The sequence below is a fragment of the Eubalaena glacialis genome, chromosome X, assembly GCF_028564815.1.
Source record: "Eubalaena glacialis isolate mEubGla1 chromosome X, mEubGla1.1.hap2.+ XY, whole genome shotgun sequence".
NCBI classification, from domain to species: Eukaryota; Metazoa; Chordata; class Mammalia; order Artiodactyla; family Balaenidae; genus Eubalaena; species Eubalaena glacialis.
Genome location: NC_083736.1, coordinates 4938960 through 4960487, shown reverse-complemented (window position 1 = coordinate 4960487; position 21528 = coordinate 4938960). Strand labels below are relative to the sequence as shown.

At 49.3% G+C, this 21528-nt stretch overlaps 1 protein-coding gene across 2 annotated transcripts in view; it reads left to right on the top strand.

Annotated features, from left to right (window-relative positions):
- The window catches only part of LOC133081684 (pseudouridine-5'-phosphatase-like), a 136139-nt gene that overhangs the window by 44163 nt on the left and 70448 nt on the right, over positions 1 to 21528 (top strand). For both annotated transcript variants that reach the window (XM_061178044.1, XM_061178043.1), the window contains exon 3: positions 8547 to 8776. In XM_061178044.1, the coding sequence (XP_061034027.1) occupies positions 8547 to 8776 (230 nt within the window). The remainder of the gene's footprint in view (positions 1 to 8546; positions 8777 to 21528) is intronic.

Here is a 21528-nt window from a genome sequence, read left to right as displayed (position 1 = left end):
TTTTCAAGAAATAAAAAAAATTGTATTTTTTAAAGAATGGAAAGCAACTACTCATAATAGCCAAAAACTTGAAGCTACCCCAGTGTCCACTGATGGATGACTGGATAAATAATATGTCTTATATTCCTACAGTGGAATATTATTCAGCCTTAAGAAGGAAGGAAATTCTGACACAGGCTACAACATGGGTGAACCTTAAGGACATTGTGCTCAGGGGAAGAAGCCAGACAGAGGAGACAAATACTGTGTGATTTCACTGACAGGAGTCAGCTGCAGTGGTCAGAGTCACAGAGAGAGAAGGTGGTGCGGAGGTTACCGGGGCGGAAGCAGTGTTCAGTGGGGACAGAGCTTCTGTCTGGGGAGGTGACAGAGTTCTCCAGATGGCTGGTGGTGACCACTGCACAGCAAGGTGAAGCTCCTGAATGCCACTGGCTGTGCACTTAAAAATGCACAAGATGGTAAACTTTATGATATTTTACCACAATAAAAAAAATTTCGTTTCTGTTTTTAAATACGAGAAGCCGTTCACGGATTACGAAGTTGTATTTTGTTAAAGTTCCTGGACAGGCGAGGTAGAAAATGGTGGTAATTGCATGCCGTACAAAGGATTTTCCCGTAAATGTCACAGCTGTGCCTGTCTCCTCTCCCCCAAACCGAGTCACACAGCCACTAGGGGAAGGGCCTTGCTTCCGTGTCCCCCTGAGCACACACTCAGTGGGACCTTAGTCGCAGTGTCATGGCATGTTGAGTGGGGCTCCAGCACCTCACCACAGAGTCCTCCTCTGAGAGATACCCGTGGAAAGGAGAGGACCCTCGGTAGGGGCTTTGCTGCAGCCTCCCATTCGCTGGCGCCTTCGGCATCTCTGCGGCAGCCTAGACAGGAACACAGGGAAAGACTTTCTGTTTCCTTACCAGGCCCTTCCCCAGAGCATAGACGATAACACCGAGAATTTTATATTTGAGGACTTCCTGGTGGCACAGTGGTTAAGAAGCCGCCTGCTGATGCAGGAGACACGGGTTCGAGCCCTGGTCCGGTAAGATCCCACTTGTCGCGAAGCAACTAAGCCCATGCGCCACAACTGCTGAGCCTGTGCTCTAGAGCCTGCGAGCCACAACTACTGAGTACACATGCCACAACTACTGAAGCCCGCACGCCTAGAGCCCATGCTCCATCCACAACAAGAGAAGCCACTGCAATGAGAGGCCCACGCACTGCAACAAAGAGTAGCCCCCCGCTCGACACAAGTAGAGAAAGCCCACACGCAGCAACAAAGACCCAACGCAGCCAAAATAAATAAATAAATTTAAAAAAAGAAAGAATTTTATATTTGAGATAATTCCCAGAAAACAACATGCACAAAAACCCTGGCCACAGTGTTGAAACTTCTGCAGAATGGCAGCAAGGAAAAAATAGTTGACAGTGGAAAATTATCTCATTTGACTGTTCTGGTCCCCACAAATTGGGCTGATCACTTTCATATTAGTTTGATAGCCACAGTAATGACACTGCTGCTTTCGTCTCTATTGGATGCATCAGGTGAAGGAAATCAATCCATTTTTGATGTGAATTGTTGAGAAGGCACCCACCTTTCTTTCCATCGTCTCCTATTTGTGTAGGAATTGAAAACTGAACATGCTTCCTATATCTTTATATCATCTGCAGTTTTTGTACTCGTCCCGTGAAGTAGGCAGGATTGGTCTTACTCACATTTTATAGGTGAGGATGCAGGTTTGGAGAAGTAAACTGAAGAGTGAGGAATCTGACCCCTGGACTTCTAGGCCATTCCTACGCTGCCCTGACTGAGAACATTGCGTACGGCACTGCCTATGATGACCGGCATCCCTGGTCTCCACCCACCAGAGCCAGGAGCCCCCCCGCCCCCCAGTTGTGACAACCAATGTCTCTGGACGTGGCCAGATGCCCCGGGGGGCGGGGGTCAAAATTGTCTCTGCTGGGGAACCACTGCCCTAAATACAGTGGTAGACTAGGAAGGCATCGCGTCAGGTCCCTCTGAGTGTGTTATGGGGCGGATGGAAATTTCAGGCTCCTGGGCCTTGCTCGTCTTGGAAGGCGACCCTTCACTTGAGTTGTCATTGCCTTTGATGGGCCTGTTCTCCAAATCCTGCCCTGGGAAGGAGGGTGGAATGTCTGGTTGTCCCCACCATCCTCCCATACGTAGGTAAGAATCCTAATTAGAATCCACCCTGGAAAGGGCAACCCTCAGGGTGAGTCAGCAGGACCTTATCTCCCCTGTCTGCCCTGGAATGTGAACTCATGGCCTGTGATCATGCCTTTCCAAAGCGCTCCTTAGGAATCCACAGTGACATTAAAATCAGGCATTGCTAAAGGTCTCCTGTCAGGAGGGAGAGGTGTCAAGATCCCCCCTCTGAGAACCTGCTCCTGTAGCTCCCAGCACCCTCTCACCTCCTGGCTGTTGATCCCAGCAGAGTGACCTGGTCTCTGGGTCTGAGGTGGCAGCTGGAGGCTCCTCGGGCCTCTTCCTACTGATGCCGAGAGCAGCTGCTAGGCTTCTCTTCCCTTGTGTGTGTGTGTGTGTGTGTGTGTGTGTTTCCTTTTTCTTTCCTGAGCTCCGCCCTTGATTGCTAACAATTGCTGAAACGTTGCCAGCACACGTTCATGTTTATAGTCATGAATTATGTCGTCTTCTCAGAATCAAGGCCCCAGCTTCTGGTTTCCACCACCCAGTGCTGCTACCTTGGGTCCTTGGGGCCACAGTTTCTGTGGCTGCTGTAACAAATGACTGCAAACTTGGTGGCCTGGAACAACAGAGGTTTATGCTCTTACAGTTCTGGAGGCCACAAGTCTGAGATCAGGGTGTGGGCAGGCTGCACTCCTTCTGGAGACTCCAGGGGGAAGATCCTTCCTACCTCTTCCAGCTTCCGGGGGCTCCAGGCGTCCCTGGGCTTGTGGCCGCCTCCCTCCCGTCTCTGCCTCCGTCTTCACGGGGCTTCTCCTCTGTGTCTGTGTGTCTCCTCTTGTCAGGACACCAGTTGCTATGACCTGAATGTTTGTCATCCCCCCTCACCCCCAAGTTCATAATATATGAAGCCCTAACCCACCCCCCCTGCCGCCCCAGTGTGATTGTGTCAGGAGGTGATCCCTTTGAGAGGTGATTAAGTCATGAGGGTGGAGCGCCACGAATGGGATTAGTGCCTTTACGAAAGAGACCCCAGAGAGCTCCCTCACCCCTTGCACCATGTGAGGACACAGGGAATAGACAGTCGTCTGTGTACCAGGAAGAGGGCCCCCTCAGCAGACACTGAATCTGCCAGAACCTTGATCTAAATTCCAGCCCACAGAACTGTGAGAAATCAATTTCTGTTGTTTATGAAGTATCCAGCCTGTGGTGTTTCATTATAACAGCAGGAACAGAGTTAAGACACCAGTCATTGGATTTAGGGCTCACCATAAATCCATGATGATCTCATTCTGGAGGTCCTTCATCACACCTGCAGAGACCCTTGTCCCAAATTAGTTCACGTTCAGAAGCACCAGAGCTTAGGACCCGGACATATCTTTAGGGGGCCACCGTTTAACCCACTGCCCTTGGTGGCATCAGCAGCCGCTCTGTGCTTCCTGAAACACGCAGTGTGTGCATTGCTGTGTGGTATCATCTCCCCCTGGGTCCTGTTCACTCCCCCCGGGAGTGAACCCTCTCTGGGTTCAGGGTGAAGTGTTACAATTGATGCCTGAGCTAGTTAGAGGTTTGATGGATATACCCACTCAACTTATGAATTCCAAGGCACCACCTGAAAGAACTCATGTCCGCTGTCTTTTCTGCATTTTTCCTTTTTCAAATCCACTTTCGTGGCAGGCTCTGTGTCCTTTCTCACCAATCTTAGGTCTCTAGGATGAAGTCAGATGGAAACATTCTTCTATCAGAATCCCTGATGCTCCACATTTCTTATTTCTTCCCCTGTAGGTCAGTCCTGTGAGTGTGGCTTCTTTGTAGCAAGAGCTATCTGTCTTTCTGCCCTGCCCTGAAACCGACTTCAGCACACCAAGGCTACAAGCTGTTGGGTGGATTTCATTTATGTACCTAATGAACCAGCTTCTCCACGGGACAGAACTCCTTTCACATTTTCAGTCTTTTACTTTTCAGAGTGACTGAATAAGAAAAAGTTGGTGTATAGTATTTAAAGGATACAAAAGTGTTTCAGGTTTGTGTGTGTGTGTGTTTTTCAAACCCAAACAGAATAGGCCTAATTTTTTAAAAGATTATTTCCCTGATTTAAAAACAAAATTTTTTGTTCACTTAAAAAATGAATAGGGCTTCCCTGGTGGCGCAGTGGTTAAGAGCCCGCCTGCCAATGCAGGTAACACGGGTTCGTGCCCCGGTCCGGGAAGATCCCACGTGCCGCGGAGCGGCTAGGCCCGTGAGCCACAACTACTGAGCCTGCGCGTCTGGAGCCTGTGCTCCGCAACGGGAGAGGCCACGACAGTGAGAGGCCCGTCCACCGCGATGAAGAGTGGCCCCCACTTGCTGCAACTAGAGAAAGCCCTCGCACAGAAACAAAGGCCCAACACAGCCAAAAATAAAAAAAAAATAAAAAAAAAAGATAAATAAATAAAGGATACAGAATTTCTGAAGAAGTCAGGCAATAACGTATCAGGACGTTGGAGTGATTCATTACTGACTGTAACCTGAAGTTTGATGTAATGGTGGTGACCATGGCTAACATCTGTTGGGGCCTTACCTTCCTGTGTGTGCTTTTACGTGCAGGACCCTTTACAGGCATTCCTTCACAACTCCACCACCAGGAACATTAATCATTGCTGTGTGACAGTGGACAAAACTGAGCCACAAAGAGGGGACGTAATTGCCATGGGCTGTGATCAGGTCCCTCTCTTGGGTTTCATGTTTGTATTGGTCTCAGATATTTTCAAGGAGCTCAGTATGTTGTGTCTGATTTAAAAACAGTTGTCCGGGGGCTTCCCTGGTGGCGCAGTGGTTGAGAATCTGCCTGCCAATGCAGGGGACACGGGTTCGAGCCCTGGTCTGGGAAGATCCCACATGCCGCGGAGCAACTGGGCCTGTGAGACACAACTACTGAGCCTTCGCGTCTGGAGCCTGTGCTCCGCAACAAGAGAGGCCGCGATAGTGAGAGACCCGCGCACCGCGATGAAGAGTGGCCCCCACTCGCCGCAACTAGGGAAAGCCCTCGCACAGAAACGAAGACCCAACACAGCCAAAAATAAATAAATAAATAAAATACAACAAATTAAAAAAAAAAAAAAACAGTTGTCCAAAAACCATTTTTGATTCATTCCCCTATGGATAAAAATGTTGAGTACTCACTCCAATATAGGCTTATCGGTATGTACTTATTTATGTATAGTACTGTGCTGTTACATTAGTTACATTACAAAATATTCACAGAACTAGAAATGTTAGAAGGATAAGCTGAAATGAGATAAACTATATTTAAATTTTTAAAATCAGTAGCACCAAAGAACTTTCCCAGCAAAGTTTTCTTTTTCCAGTAGGTTTTAGAGAAAGCATCTGTTTAAATATGCTCCATTATTTTTTAATATGTTGGTTTACTATTGTGTAATACAATTTGAATATTTTGTTTTAAATTCAAATCATGTTGATACTCAACTTTAATCATCGTATCCAGACAGAGGTGATTATTGGATGTCTGTTTGTTTATAGGCATTCTTTCATCCATCTTAATTCATCCGTTAAGTAAAGGTTTTTTTTACTGAAATTTAACTGATAAATGTAATTCTCCATGCTATTAATCAGTGCTTGTTGCAAACAATCTTGAGTGCTGTGGTGTTTTCATGTTTTCACATAATAGATTCACACCCCATAGAAACCCTTCACGTAGAATGCTTTCACACTGGTTGGAAATTCCTTTCAGTGTGAAATTAAGCATATGTGTTCAGAAGTCATACAGGTCTGTAGCTTTCTTGTGTGACTTTTGTCCAGCTTTGGTATCAGGAAAGTGCTGGCCTCATAAAATGAGTTGGGAAGCAAGCGTTCCCTCCAATTTCTTGTGGTTTCTTTATTTCTTCTTTCTTTCTGAGATGCTTGGTAAATTCACCAGTGAGGCCATCCAGTCCTAGATTTGGGAAGGTTCTTGACTACAGATTCAATTTCTTTAGTAGAGCTAGGGCTAGTTACATTATTAGTGTCTTCTTGAGTGAGCTTTCTATCTTTCAAAGAACTTGTCCATTTTATCTAAGTTAGCAGATTTATTGACATGAAGTTGCTTGTCATATTTTGTGTATCCTTTTTAATTATTTTAAGGACCTGTAGTGCTGTCCCTCTTTCACTGCGATAAACTTGGATTTTTTTTTTTTCCTTAATCAGTCTAGCTAAGAGCCCACCAATTAAATTGATCTTTTTAAAGGACTAGGTTTTGGTTTAATCAGTTTTCTATGTTCTCTTTTCTGTTTTCTGTTTTGAGTTTGTTTATTTTTCTTTTCCCTTTACTTTCTTAAGATAAAATCTTAGATTGTAGATCTTCTTTTCTTTCTTCCAGTTTTTGATTTTTCAAATACCATTCCTATTTTAATTCTCCTATGGTCAGGGAAATTACTTTGTATGATTTCAGTTACTTAAAAATTTTTGAGACTTGTTCTTTGGCTCATAGTGTATTCTATCTTGTTGAATGTTTTATATGCACTTGAAAATAATATGTATTCTGCTATTGTTGGGTAAAGTGTTATATAAATGTCCATTTGGTTAAGTTGCTTGATAGTGTTTTTGAAGTCTGCAGTACCATACTTAATTTTCTCTCTACTTCTTCCGTCAATTACTGAGAGAGGAATTTGAAACATCTGTCTGTTTTTCTCCTTTTTGTGCTTTGAGTTTTTGCTTTACCTATTTTGAAGGTCTGTTATTTGGTGCATACACATTTAGAATTGCTATATCTTCTTGATGAATTGACCTATTTGTCATTACAAAACGTCCCTAGTTATCCCTGATAATCGTCATTCGTTGTTCTAAAGCCCACTTGTCTTTTGTTAGTACAGCTACACTGACTCTTGATCGGTAGTGACATAATACATAGTTTTCAATCCTTTTTTGTTGTTGTTGTTAAGATTTTTTTAATGTGGACCCTTTTTAAAGTCTTTATTGAATTTGTTACAATGTCGCTTCTGTTTTATGTTTTGGTTTTTTGGCCACGAGGCATGTGGGATCTTAGCTCCCCGACCAGGGATCCAGGCTGAACCCCCTGCACTGGAAGATGAAATCTTAACCACTGGACCGCCAGGGAAGTCCCTCAGTCCTTTTAGTTTTAACCTATCTGAGTATTTATCTTTAAAGTAAGGTTCTTGCAGACAGCGTGTATTTGGGTCTCACTTTTTTCTTTGTTTTTCCATTCTGACAGCCCCTAACTTGGGCATAATTATATTTATCAAGCTGTTATGTGAAGTCATTATCTGCTAATATCCGTCATCTCTTCCATATTTGTGATCATTTCTATTGATTGCCTTTTTCTCCATTATGGGTTGTATTTCCTCCTTTGCAAGCGTGGTAATTTTGATTGGATGTCGGACACTGACTTTTACATCCATCTGAGTGCTAGATTTTGCTGATATAATTGTCTTGGCGTGGAGTTGAGGTCCACGTTTTCCTCTGAGCACCTCATAGGACTGTTTCTCTGAAGGATCACAGTATCTGTTGCCTTTCTGAATGGGTTCAGGTATTGAAAAACGTGTCAATCTTTTCTGTAGCAATTGAGAAAGTAGGGACATCGCCTTACGTACTTACAGAAACAGCCATGATTATCTGATTATTTAAAATACTATTTTAGATAAACCTTTGTGTGGATTTAGACATTACTGTTGTTGTAATCGGCGTGTGTTGAACGTGGAAAGTACTGTCATTTTTGTCGCATTTTTGATAACTGGCGGTCTCTTAATTGGCTCCAAGGATAATACATTAACCTACGTGTTTCCCGGACTTAACCGCCACAGTTGATAGGAACGTGGAAGCGTGTCTGTCACATGGTGTGTTGTTGTTATTGTTGTTCAGCTGCGTTAAGCAGAGCCTGTTTCACTGTCTGACCCCTTGGTAGGTGGTCCCGCAGCTTTGCTTCAGCTGCGACCTTTCCCTTCAGCCTCTGATGGGGGCCCGTTCCGGATCCAGCAGTGGAAGGAATGCTGAATTGCTTTCTGTACAATACAGAGTTTCCTCAGAAAACACCAGAAGCATAGTCCTTGTGTATTCGTTCCTTTAAAACAAAACAGAGCAAAGCCCTGTGTACTCAGTGCAGAGGCCCTTCCCTGGGTTTGCTCTGATAGGACTGGCGAACAGCAGCGTCATCCCGGTACCACCACCTCTGTTACTTCGGGAGGTGCTATCGCTGAGCCCTGAATTGCTCTCTGATGTTTGTGTTGAGCGGGGATGTCCCAGGGCTGACGACCCCTGTCAGGACAGTGTGTGAGATCAGACGGTGCCTGAGAAGAGGCAGCAGGGTCAGGGCGACAGAGCTGGCACAGCGACCCTGGAGGCCTGCGGCCGGTACCTGCTCCCCATCGTCACTGACGCCTCCCCCCCTCCCCCCAGGTGTGGAGAAGCTGATCCGCCACCTGCTGAAGCACGGTGTGCCCTGTGCCGTGGCCACCAGCTCAGGGACCGCATCCTTCCAGATGAAGACCAGCAGACACGAGGACTTCTTCAGCTTGTTCCATCACGTCGTCCTCGGCGATGACCCCGAAGTGAGGAGCGGGAAGCCAGAGCCAGACATCTTCCTGGCTTGCGCCCGGAGGTTTTCTCCCGCTCCTCCCGTGGAGAAGGTAAGCGGCAGCGGGCGTGGAGGTGACGTCGTGTGCAGGCGCAGGCGCAGGGTCTCTGTGTCCACGTGGACAGCTGCTGCGCGGCACTCCTGAGGACTCGAGGAGAGGGCGGTGGGGTCGCCGGGTGGGAGGTGCGTGCGGAGATCCCTTCATTTTGTGGGGGAGTGCAGCCACCCCAAGTCACCTGGCCAGGGAGTCCCGGCCAGCATCGTCTGGGGTGCCCGAATGTAAGAAAGCCTAGGTTTCGCAGAGCACTGCCTGACGGGCACTTTGCAGGGAAGGGGGGCCTTCAGTGATGCACGGCGACAGCACCCTTATTGGTAACGAGCAGCCTTGGACACACACGTTCCCTGCAATTCAGCAGTTCAGACGAAAGTCAGCAACGCTCAGCACCCCTCTCCCCAGATGCTTCTCGGTTTCTCCCCTGCCAGGGGGCCGCAGGCGGAGCTCCGTCCTGCCTCTGTGGCTGCTTCGTTGCGCCGGGTCCGTGGTGGAGCTGGGGAGGTGGCGTCTGAGCCTCGGAGGAGTGCCGAGGGTGCGCGACGGGGCTTGTTCGGTTCTGCTGAGTCTCCGCGCTGCGCAGGGGGGCTGCCGAGACGGAGGAGGGTGAAGAAGCCTCCGCCACCTGCAGAGGCAGGTTCCAGAACACCTGGGGCTTCTCGAGAGCAGTTGCTGCTGGCGACCCACGTGTGTCCGCAGCAGGCGGGGCGTCCCCCGGGGTGACGGTGCTTCCGCCTGGTCCCTGGATCTGAGGGCGCGGTGCTTCGTGGGGCATGGGTGCAGGGAAGAGCCTTTCCGTGAGAGATCTTCTCACCGTTTGCCTCTCACTAACCAGTGAGCCGGCGATGGGACGGCAGCCTTTGCCACGCAAACCACAAGCGCAGGGAAGGTTACTCAAAAACCTGCCTCCCGATGCAGCTGACAGTGGCGAACGTTGTTGAGTGATGTGTTTTTTGGGCCCGGGGCCTAACTTACTACACTGAACCTGTAAGGGCCGTCCAAATATGTAACCTCTCGGGCTTTCTCTGATTCTCAGACGCCTGCTGGGCGTCCCACGATTCAGTGCACTTCTGATGCTAACGACCTGGAGTCAGCGCCGACCCCCGGCTTGAGGGCTCAGCCCCAGAGACTGCCCCCGCTGCAGACGCCAGCCTCCGATGAGGTACCCAGGCCCCTCACGCTTCTCCCCAGCCAGCCACAGATGTGGGTTCCCACACAGCCCCCTTCCCGGTTGTTATAATTCACTAGAATGACTCAGCGAACTTCGGAAGACACGACTTGCGTTTACTGGTCTAGTTTAGGAGTACAGCTCAGGAACAGCCCGGTGGAAGAGCTGCTTAGCGCAAGGTCTGGGTGCCGGGGTGCTGGCGCTTCCATGCCCTCTCTGGGCACGCCACCCTCCCAGCACCCCCGTGTGTTCAGAAGCTCCAAGGACCTTAGGGCTTTTTGTGGAGGCTCCATGACCTGGCACCGCTGGTTAAACCATGGGCCTTTGTTGATTGCATCGCCGGGCCTGCAGGTTGGGGTGGGGTGCAAGCTGCAGCGCTCTAATCCTGCCTTGGTCTTTGTGTCCACCAGCCCCCATCCCGAAGGCGTCTGGGGCCCAGGACTGTCACTCATTAGCATAAACTGACACGTGCTTGAAAGGGGATTATTACGAATAACGAAAAATGTTCTGATTGCCCAGGAAATGCCAAGGGTTTTAGGAGCTCTGTGCTGGAAACCAGGGGCAAAGGCCAAATATATATATTTTTTATTACGCAACAGCCAGAAGAATCATTGCATGTCATTGAGGGACGGCGGCAGTGCGTTCCTCGCAATACACGTACACGGGCGAATTCAACTAAACAGTTGCATGACCAGGGTGGAGCCTGAGATGGCCCAGCGACTAAGCCACAGAGTCAAAGATGAGGCCTCAGGGCTGGTGGGATGGGTCCCGGCTGCAGTGTGGTTCCGCTTCTTACATCAGAACATCTCTGTGTCCACGTGTTTGCCATCGTACGACAGACGCCATACAAATGCGTTCTCCTTCCCTAAGACCTTCTTAAAGAATTTCCCATCCCTTCAGGTGATGAAGCCCTCCTCCTAGAAGGGCCGTCTTCTTTGTGTGGTGCAGGTTGCCATTGATCTGTTCCCAGGTAGAGTGAGGTGCCACTGAGCAGACTGGTTGCAGAGCAGCTCAGAGTAGGAGCACCTGCTTCTAGCCCGTCTTCTCTGCTGACAAGACGAGATGCCGACCCGTCAAGTCCTCCTCCGTTTGGCTGATGCAGTTCAAGGAGGATGGTGCTGCCTTTCTTTCTACTGCAGGCAGTCCTTGCTTTGCCGGGCACCCTATTCATGGAAACATGGCGTTTCCAGGTTTTCACGTGTGTGTGCAAACCAAGTTTATGGGGAGACCACACGCCGGCTTTGCGTGAGGCCAGTTGCTTCTGTGGGAGGGGAGGGCACGGCTGTGCAGCTCCGGCCTATACGGGCAGGCGTTGCCCTTGGTGAGGCGCCGAGGCACCGAGGCAGAGCCCGGACATCCCTGTTGTCCCCGGTGACAGTGTTCTAGGCACATCAAAGGAAAATGAGCAAGTGCGTATCTGAGGAGTAATCTCGCTCCTAAAAGTGCTCTCCACCAGTTACCCCTGTTAGTCACCCACATTTATTTATGCAGGTGTTTGTCTTGCAGAAATGAAACCTTTCTTGTCCCGTTTCCTAGGCAGATACAGTTAAGGTGTTTGGGTTTTCCTCAGATGTGCGTATTGTAGTAGGAAAGGACAGTGTTGATCGGCTCCTGGTTGTGGAGGCCCACCGCCCGTTTTGTACTTGCATTTGTCTTCCAAATTCAGGAAGCAGTTGCAGAGAGGCTCATGGAAGCATGACACAGCTCTTAGGTCGTGTCCTGCTGCTTCCTCTTTGACGCAGTGCAGGCGCCAGCACATAGGGGTGGCGAGCCTCGGAGTTGAAGGGCATTTCATGCAGTTGTCAAGTCCCTAGAGAGAGTCACGGTTGCCGTCGGGAATTTATGATGCCGTGCGTGTCACCAAATTAATCTGGTACAGTAGTACTAATAGGAAGGTAGTACGTTAGTCACCGTTAGTCACGTTAGTCACCGTTTTACTAAGAGAAAATGCCTAACAGAGCTGGCATTCAGCAAGTGTTCATTGCAAATGTCCTAAGTTACTTATGTATCATTCTTTTGTGCTTAAGATACGCAAAGATACTGTGCCATCTTCAAAAGTCACTTTAGCCCATCTTCATGCTCAGGCGCACTCACTGAGTGCTTGCTGTATGCCAAGGGGGAAGCTGGCATGCGGGAGTCCCCACTGGACCCCAGAGGCCCAGCAGGGCAGAGGTTATCGTTGCCCCAGCTTTCACAGCACCTGAGCTTCTGGAGGCTCGTGGACAGGAGCGAGGGCGCCCAGAGTCCCGGGCAGGTTGAGGGACCAAGCCGCAAGCCGGGAGTCACCCCAGCGCCCCTGGGTGTGTGAGCTCTGCCACTTGAGTGCCTCGCCACAGAAATGCACGTCTTTGTTGCAAAATAAAAATGCCATCATTTACACAGGATTTCTTGTGTTGATATTTACTACATTACAAGTAAAAACTGAAATCAGTTTTTAAGAGCATGGCAGTCACTACTTTGCATACATATTTTTCTTGTTAATGTTCAGAGCTGAATTTCAGGGTTTTTTAAATGAACAATTATTTCTTTTTTTAAAGAATCATAGTTATTTTATTTATTTGTTTATTTGTTTATTTATTTTGGCTGCCCCGGGTCTTAGTTGCAGCACGTGGGATCTTTAAGGTGCGGCATGCGGGCTCTTACTTGCAGCATGCAGACTTATTAGTTGCAGCATGTGAACTCTTAGTTGCGGCACGCATGCAGGATCTAGTTCCCCCGACCAGGGATCGAACCCGGGCCCCTCTGCATAGGGAACGTGGAGTCTTAACTCGCTGGACCACCAGGGAAGTTTCCCCAGAGTTTTCTTTTGAATTACTTTTTTGTTTTGTTTTGAAGAAGGTCTCACACATTAAGCCTTTATATACCTAGAGAGTTAAAAAACGGCAAATGTAGTTTAACTTGAGTTCTGATTAACTGTACAAGGTCTTCATTATATAACACTCGGACCATTTCTTCAATTACAGAAGTCATCACGTGAGTTGACTTTTCAATATGTGAAATGGCAATTAATATATTTTATGTAATCTCTTTTTTTTTTTTTTTAATTATTTATTTTTAGCTGTGTTGGGTCCTCGCCTCTGTGCGAGGGCTTTCTCTAGTTGCGGCCAGCAGGGGCCACTCTTCATCGCGGTGCGCGGGCCTCTCACTATCGCGGCCTCTCTTGTTGCGGAGCACAGGCTCCAGACGCGCAGGCTCAGTAGGTGTGGCTCATGGGCCCAGTTGCTCCGCGGCATGTGGGATCCTCCCAGCCCAGGGCTCAAACCCGTGTCCCCTGCATTGGCAGGCAGACTCTCAACCACTGCGCCACCAGGGAAGCCCCTATGTAATCTCTTGACAAAGAAACGCGTTAATTTAAAAATCATTCTCTATACCTCCTTTTATTGTGTATTGTCTGTGTGGCCAAAGTCTGCAGACAGGTGTAGGCTGTCAGGTGTTGCTGCTGGAAGAGCTGCTTCACCTCCCAGAATAATGGGAATCAAGTGGGTGCGTTGCTTCTGGCAGGTTGAAAGTTAACAGGACTTCCCTGGTGGCGCAGTGGCTAAGAATCCGCCTGCCAGTGCAGGGGACACGGCTTCGAGCCCTGGTCCAGGAAGATCCCACATGCCGCGGAGCAACTAAGCCCGTGCACCACAACTACTGAGCCTGCGCTCTAGAGCCCGTGAGCCACAACTACTGAGCCCGTGAGCCACAGCTACTGAGCCCACGCACCTAGAACCCGTGCTCCACAACAAGAGAAGCCACTGCAGTGACAAGCCCACACACAACAACGAAGAGTAGCCTCCGCTCGCCGCAACTAGAGAAAGCCCACACGCAGCAACGAAGACCCAAAGCAGCCAAATAAATAAATAAATTAATTAATTAATTAAAAAGAAAAAGTTAAGACTTGGTGGCCAGGTGAGATGAGCTGGGCTTCTGTCTTTGGGGGATTGCATGCTCTTTAGTCAGTGTCTTACTTCTGAACACCCTGTTAGGGGCATAGTGGTGCTGGAGCTTCTCCTGGTGGTGTGGAGAGTCACCGGGCCATAGTCAGCCACCTGCGGGGCCTCAGGGAGCCTGCATCCCTGGCCATTGCTGCCCAGGCCTCATGACCGTCTTCTCCTATCACCCAGAACCACTGAGGAAAATACGGGGGCTTCTGGTCACTGGTCTTGGTATTATTTCATGTCTCTTGCAACCTGATGTACCAGGCCCTCCCTTATTTCATTAAAAAAAAAAAAAAAAGATCTCAACTATTCCTTTCATAACTCCTCCCATTATACATCTTTTCTTTCATCCAACCTGCCTTTGCTTGGTATCCCTACTGACTTTCTGTGGACTAGGTTGCTTGCTTTCCCAAATTCCATTGTTGAGGGGGGGGGAAAATGTTTTCTGTACCCTCTTAGGTTCAGTGTTTGGGGACCTGTAAATTAAACGGACAGAAGGCATTAGCAAGAGAAAATACAGATTTCTATTTGTGTAAGAATGAGGCAGTTCCCAGAAAAATATGATTCAAGGAGGCAGTGAGAACCTGGGGCTTATATACCATCTTAATAGGGGTTGGGGAGAGACAGAGGGGCGCTTCTGGTAGAAGAGACGACTTTTAGGAAACATGAATGGGCTCTTAGGAGAACAGATGCGAGACATGGTAGTTGTATGAGGATGTCTGTTTGCACAATTTCTTATCCAGGCTCTGACCTGTGCACACTTCTCTTCAGCCATAAAAGTCAACCTTCCCCGGTTGTAAAACTCCTGGGGAGGGGATTTATGGCAGTTGAATTCTTTAGGGAGCCTTTGCTTTTAGGAAGATAAGGAGAATTTAGAAAAAGCCTCTCCCTGCAGCTGTTGATTCTCACATGTCTTCAGCTCAGAATGATCCTTGGGCTCCCATGGCATGTTCTGGGCCCCCTTCAACACCGAGCGGTCCCTGTTTTTTTTCCCCAACTCCCCATCGTCACTTTCTTGCTTCTTCCTGTGAATATTCAGCCTCTGGCTGGCCAGCGGCAAGGCCTCTGCTTGCTGAGCTGACCGGCCTCTGCGTTTCTGAATGACCTCAAGTCCTGCCTTCATCCCAAGCAGTTTCATCTCCCACAGGACCTCAGGGAGTCCTGCTTTCCTGGAGCCCTTGGTCTGGCTCCCACTTGAGCCAGCTGGTCCCATGCCAGCCCCAGGGACCCCCCCACCCCCACCCCGGACCGCACCAGGCGCTGCGATCCCTGTGTTGGATCACGTGTTTTCTCGGTTCTTTGTGTGTTTGTACGTGTGGTTGTGCAGTCTTCACGTATCGGCAGTTTCAAAGAATGATGGTTCTCATTAGGCTCTCGTAACAGCATGTACATATAACCCATCTATTTTAAGCCACCATCACAGAATGAAAATTTGACAGGGCTCCAGACACTGAGAAGGATGAGTTGTATCTTGGATTTGTGAAAAATTAAATAGTCGTGCCCGCAAATAACCTTAGTAGACACACAGAGTTCTGCTAGGCTAGGGGAGCAATGACACTTAACTGCCAGGGATAAGAACCTCTTTCTACATTCCCAGCTTTGCCTTTGGAATGTTTGTAAACCACGTGTGTGTTCGTGTAGTTAGCTCTGATTCTGTGTCACTCTGCCTGGCTCCTCACAGCACCCGGCCGCTTTCTCCCTCGCTGGTTACTCCAGGGCTCCGTCCTAGCTTCCTCTTCTGTGTTACTAGCCTGTCATCAGCGGGGAAGGGGGGTTGCTGTATTGGGGTAAAAAAAGTCTGTCTGCAAAGGCTTCTTAGGCAGCGACAATGAACAAGATACCTCCAGAAACACTGGATTACTCGTATGCTAGCTTAAACAAATACTGAGTTAATAGTCCCCAGTAATTTCCACGGACGGCATCTGACAAATTCAAGGGTGATCTTCTGTTTTTTTAGAGGGCATCCACAGTGGCTACATCCCCGTCACTTTGTTTGTTTAAACTAGGGTGACTAAGTCCTCGCCATCGGCCAGACCCTGTGCAGTGCTAGTTCTGAATCTCCGTGTTCCAGGAACCCACCTAATCCCGGGCCAGTGGGGATGACTGGTCCCCCCTTGTTTAAGTCCAGACTTGGCAACAGCTTGTCCTAAATGCTGGCAAGAGGATCCAAATCTCTTTGAGGGATGCTGGGGGTCTTGGACCAGTTCTTCAACGTCCTCCTAATTCTAAGAGTCTTGGGCGTAAACTGGATGAAAATGGAATCCCTCACTGTTTTGTAAAACACAGCAGCATCGCTCCCCAGGTGAATGCACAAGGAACTGGGATGTGAATTCTGCACAAATACGGAAGACTGGCCATTGGGTTGGGAGCTTCTTGCCAGGGTCCTTTCTCTGGACCATCAGCGAATTAGAACATGGTTTGTTTTGTCAGATGAAGGCCTCTTAGCACAGCCAGAGGGTTGCTGGTTGTATGCTGTATCATTCTCTCCACAGTTAGCTGGGTGAATTTTGTGCATTTTAAATGTGAATTTTGGTGCTTAACCTTGGACTAGTTGCCCGTGTTCCTTTCCACCTCTGCCGTAACAAATGACCACAAGCTTAGGGACTTAGAACAATGCAGATTTTTGTCTCACTGTTCCATAGGTTGGAATTCCGGGCCTGGCATAGCTGGGTCCTCTGCTCCAAGTCTCGCAGGCGTGAAACCAAGATGTTGCCTGGCTGGGCTCCTCCCAGGAGGCGCTAGGGAAGGACCATGCCCAGGCTCGTCAGGTGGCTGGTGGAGTCCAGCTCCTTGTAGGGTAGGACTGGAGTCCCCGTCTCCTAGCTGGGTGTCCTGGGCTTCGCCCTCAGCCCCTCGAGGTCTCGCTCTGGTCCTGACAGTGGGTCTGCCATCACAGAGCCAGCACTGGTGTGTCCGACTCTGCTCACACTTGACATCACTCCTTCTGCAGCGTCTCTCCCCCCCAGCCAGAGAAGGTGCTCTGCTTTTAGGGGCACACCTGGCTAGAGGAGCCCCCCACCTTTTGGCCAGGACACCCTCCCTGTCTCCAGCTCCATAACCTGAAGCCCATCTGCAAAGTCCCCTTTACCATGTAAGGGACCCCATTCATAGGTTCTGGGGCTTCCGGGGTGGGCATCTTTGGGGACCAGTCTACCCACCGCAGTACCTAATCTCAGTTCCAGTTTTCCCACTTATAAGACGGGGATAAGAATATTAGAAATGTTAGAAATGACATTTGCTGCAGGAATAAAACTTCTCCCAGGCCCTCTGCCGCTGACTTTCTCCCTCTACGTTGTTCTCTGCTGCTTCTACATCATTCCGTAGGGGTTCACACTGCTGATTCTTCCGGAGTCTCTGCACAGCACCTGGCTGCTGACCCACTGCCCCCTGTCTGCAGGTCCCGAGGTGCAGGAGGCTGACCCAGTGCCCCTTGTGTCCAGATCCCGAGGTGCTCTTGGTCCCCTGGAGGCTGACCCAGTGCCCCTTGTGTCCAGGTCCCGAGGTGCTCTTGGTCCCCAGGAGGCTGACCCACTGCCCTTGTGTCCAGGTCCCGAGGTGCTCTTGGTCCCCAGGAGGCTGACCCACTGCCCTTGTGTCCAGGTCCCGAGGTGCTCTTGGTCCCCAGGAGGCTGACCCACTGCCCTTGTGTCCAGATCCCAAGGTGCTCTTGGTCCCCAGGAGGCTGACCCAGTGCCCTTGTGTCCAGGTCCCGAGGTGCTCTTGGTAACCAGGAGGCTGACCCACTGCCCTTGTGTCCAGGTCCCGAGGTGCTCTTGGTAACCAGGAGGCTGACCCACTGCCCTTGTGTCCAGGTCCCGAGGTGCTCTTGGTCCCCTGGAGGCTGACCCACTGCCCTTGTGTCCAGGTCCCAAGGTGCTCTTGGTTCCCAGGAGGCTGACCCACTGCCCTTGTGTCCAGGTCCCGAGGTGCTCTTGGTAACCAGGAGGCTGACCCACTGCCCTTGTGTCCAGGTCCCGAGGTGCTCTTGGTCCCCAGGAAGCTGACCCACTGCCCTTGTGTCCAGGTCCCGAGGTGCTCTTGGTAACCAGGAGGCTGACCCACTGCCCTTGTGTCCAGGTCCCGAGGTGCTCTTGGTCCTCAGGAGGCTGACCCACTGCCCTTGTGTCCAGGTCCTGAGGTGCTCTTGGTCCCCAGGAGGCTGACCCACTGCCCTTGTGTCCAGATCCCGAGGTGCTCTTGGTCCCCAGGAGGCTGACCCAGTGCCCCTTGTGTCCAGGTCCCGAGGTGCTCTTGGTTCCCAGGAGGCTGACCCACTGCCCTTGTGTCCAGGTCCCGAGGTGCTCTTGGTCCCCTGGAGGCTGACGGCCACACTCACAGGCAGTCCTGGGTCCAGGCCGGAGCACGATTCACCCAGTTGGGATGAGTCCCTGTGAGTATCAGTCCCTGTGAGTTGGAGCTCTTCACTGCCCCTGTTCTATTAGACAGTAAAATTGAGTCAGGGGCTGAAATGATTGAAATCTATAAGAAGGTAAATGCATGGGATCTGAAGCATTCTCATCCCACTAACATATTCTCAGGGTAGAGGAAGAAAGCTAATACAATACTGGGTTTATAGATCCTTTACTTGACTGTTCTGCCCGCAAACACTACTATTGTTGCTATCGTCTGTTTTGAAGGTAGATAGTACTTGCGCTGTTTCTTTTACCAGCAGCTAAAAGCACCTACTGCACATGGTCCCCAGGGCACGTGTTGGAGGCCCTGGAGGACCACAAGGAGCCCCCGGTCCTGGGTAGTTTTTGTGGCTCTCACCCCACCGTGCTGAGTGTTCACTGGCCAGTCTCTGACAAGCAGAAACCCAGGGTGTGGTTCTGTGGCCACACAGGGATCCACACGATGCAGAGGGCTCGGGTCAGCTTGGACCCTTGGCTAGTAGATGCCCCCCCGCCCCCCACCATTTGTAACCCCCAAGAAGAGCCTTGCAAACTCAGGGCTTGCTGTTTATACTCCTTGAGAACGTTTCTTGGCCCACATGGACCTAGGATGCCTTCCTGACTGCTCTGCGCCCACTTTCAGGGGCCTCATGCATCTCCACAGTGTCCCCTGCCTCTGCCCAGCAGTGCCCGCAACCCCTCCGGGGTGACCTGACTGCGCGACCTCTTGGGCACCCTTTGCCCAGAGCTCCTTACGTCTTCACCCACTTCCGTTCCTAGTGAAATAAAAGCGTAACCCGAGTGCCAGAGCCGGTCGACGTTTAAAGTGAGCATTTGCATCATCTGATTTTATTCATTATAAGTGTTTTAAGTTAAAGTCATTATGTACAGGGAGGATTCAGACCATCCCAAGAATACAAGACCAAGGACTTTATTTGCACTAATGTGAATTTTGCCATGGTCAGGTGTATCTTCTTGAAACTTTTCCCAAATGTATTCCTCAGAGCACTAGTTTTGGGGGACGTTCATTGGTTTTCTCTGAAAACAGACTTCTACGTTTGCGAAACTTCTCCATCAAACTTGAAACAATGGGTTTATCCAGGACAGTCCTTCCGGAAACTTTTTATGCTGATTTTTGTATGTCACGAATCTCCAGTCCCTCATTCAATGTGAAGAATCTCCTTTTTGCAGTAGATCTCTCTGGACTGTTGCATCAAAGAACATTCTGGAAACCTCGTACCTAATGACGTCCTAGTAGACAGTTTATCTTTATTTATTTTATTTATTCTTCTATTAATTTTCATTGCAGTGTAGTTGCTTTACAATGTTGTGTTAGTTTCTGCTGTACAGCAAAGTGACCCAGCTATATGTATACGTATATCCCCTCTTTTTTGGATTTCCTTCCCATTTAGGTCACCATAGAGCATTGAGTAGAGTTCCCTGTGCTATACAGCAGGTTCTCATTAGTTATCTATTTTATACATAGTATCAGTGGTGTATATATGTCAATCCCAGTCTCCCAATTCCTCCCACCCCTTTCCCCCTTGGTATCCATACATTTGTTCTCTACAGTCTGTGTCTCTGTTTCTGCTTTGCAAATAAGATCATCTGTACCATTTTTCCAGATTGCACATATATGCGTTAATATACGATATTTGTTTTTCTCTTTCGGACTTACTTCACTCTGTATGGCAGTCTCTAGGTCCATCCACAACTCTGCAAATGACCCAATTTCGTTCTTTTTTATGGCTGAGTAATATTCATTATATATATGTATCACATCTTTTTTATGCATTCCTCTGTTGATGGATGTTTAGAAATGAACATTAATATGACTGTTGAGAGATGAAGAAAAAGATCATAAGCGTCCCCTGGAATTAAGCACATCTTCACTTCCAGAAGTGCTGACTTAGCTACGGTTGTGTGTAAGAGGAAGCTTTCATCTGGTTGGTGGGCACTCAGTGGGTTCGCAGAATTCAGGCGTCTTTGTGAGTACCAGAGAGTAAATCCTGGAGGGCCTTGCCTTCATAGGCCTGTCATCATCTGTAAACAGGTGGCTGGGCCGTAAGTAACAGCTGTTCACATCCAGAGGACTGAAGAGAGGCCTCCCGCATCGGCGGCAGTGACACATCAACCCCCAGAACCGCGGCCTGTCCGTCAGCTCGCTTGGGAACGAAGAGTTTAACCCCCTCCAGGTCCAGTAATTATGTAGGCTTTCCCTGCGTGTGTATCGCTTCCCAAAATAACTGTCAGCCTCTCCTGTACACGACGTTTGCAGGCAGAGTGGAAAAATCACTTCCACAGGCCTTCAAAGGCGCCCTCTGTCCTGTGATAATTCTGTTTGTGGCTTAAGCCTCTTCAGTAGCTATGCCCAAAGGCCGACAAAACGTGCTGTGCCTCTGCTCTTCTAGGCATTTGTGGAATTAGGTCATCCAGGAAACATTTCTTTCCTTTCCCCAAACTGCAAGCAGTTGTGATCTAGGAAGCCTCACAGCGGTTCTTCCTCTGAGAGAGTGCTAACTGGAGATTACACACAGCTCACTGTTAGACGTATTGTAATAGTGTGCTTGGGTGGCCAGAACGCACTGGCACAGGCTGGGGGGTTGAAACAGCAGGCACGCGTATCCTCGCGGTTCTGGGGGCCAGACGTCCAACACGAGGGTTCTGGCAGGTTCCGCCTCAGGTGAGGGCTTTCTTCCTGCTACTTTGTCCTCTCGTGGCCTTTCCTCTGAGCGCAAGGGGAGGGCCAGACAGAGCATCTTCCCCTTCCTCTTGGAAGGACCCTAACCCTCTCTGATTAGGGCCCCCTTGGGACTCATTTCACCTGAAAACCATTCTAGGGACCCTGTATCCAAATACATTGGGTGTTAACGGTTTAACATTTGAATCTTGCGGAAAACAGTTCGGCCCATAGTATGTATTTCGACATGGTAGCCATGCAGGAGGATAATCTTCAAGGCTGGTGTCATAGTTTACCTCTCAGCGCGTGAAACTAATAGGGGCCTTGAGTCAAACCTGTGTTTCATGAGTATCGTGCAGAAGGCCGAGGAAAACACTGACTTTGCCCATTTACTTGAATATGTCGAGGAGGTACGAAGGTGAAAGAAAGGATTCTGATGACCATTTAGAAACAAATCACACTTGTTTTATGAATCTTTCAAATACTCAGAGCCTCTGAGAGCCTTGCTGGGCTTTTCAGTGGTTCCTGACAAATTGGTGAACACAGGATCTGTATCATTAAAAGAGAAAATGAGAAGAAGGTTTTTGAGC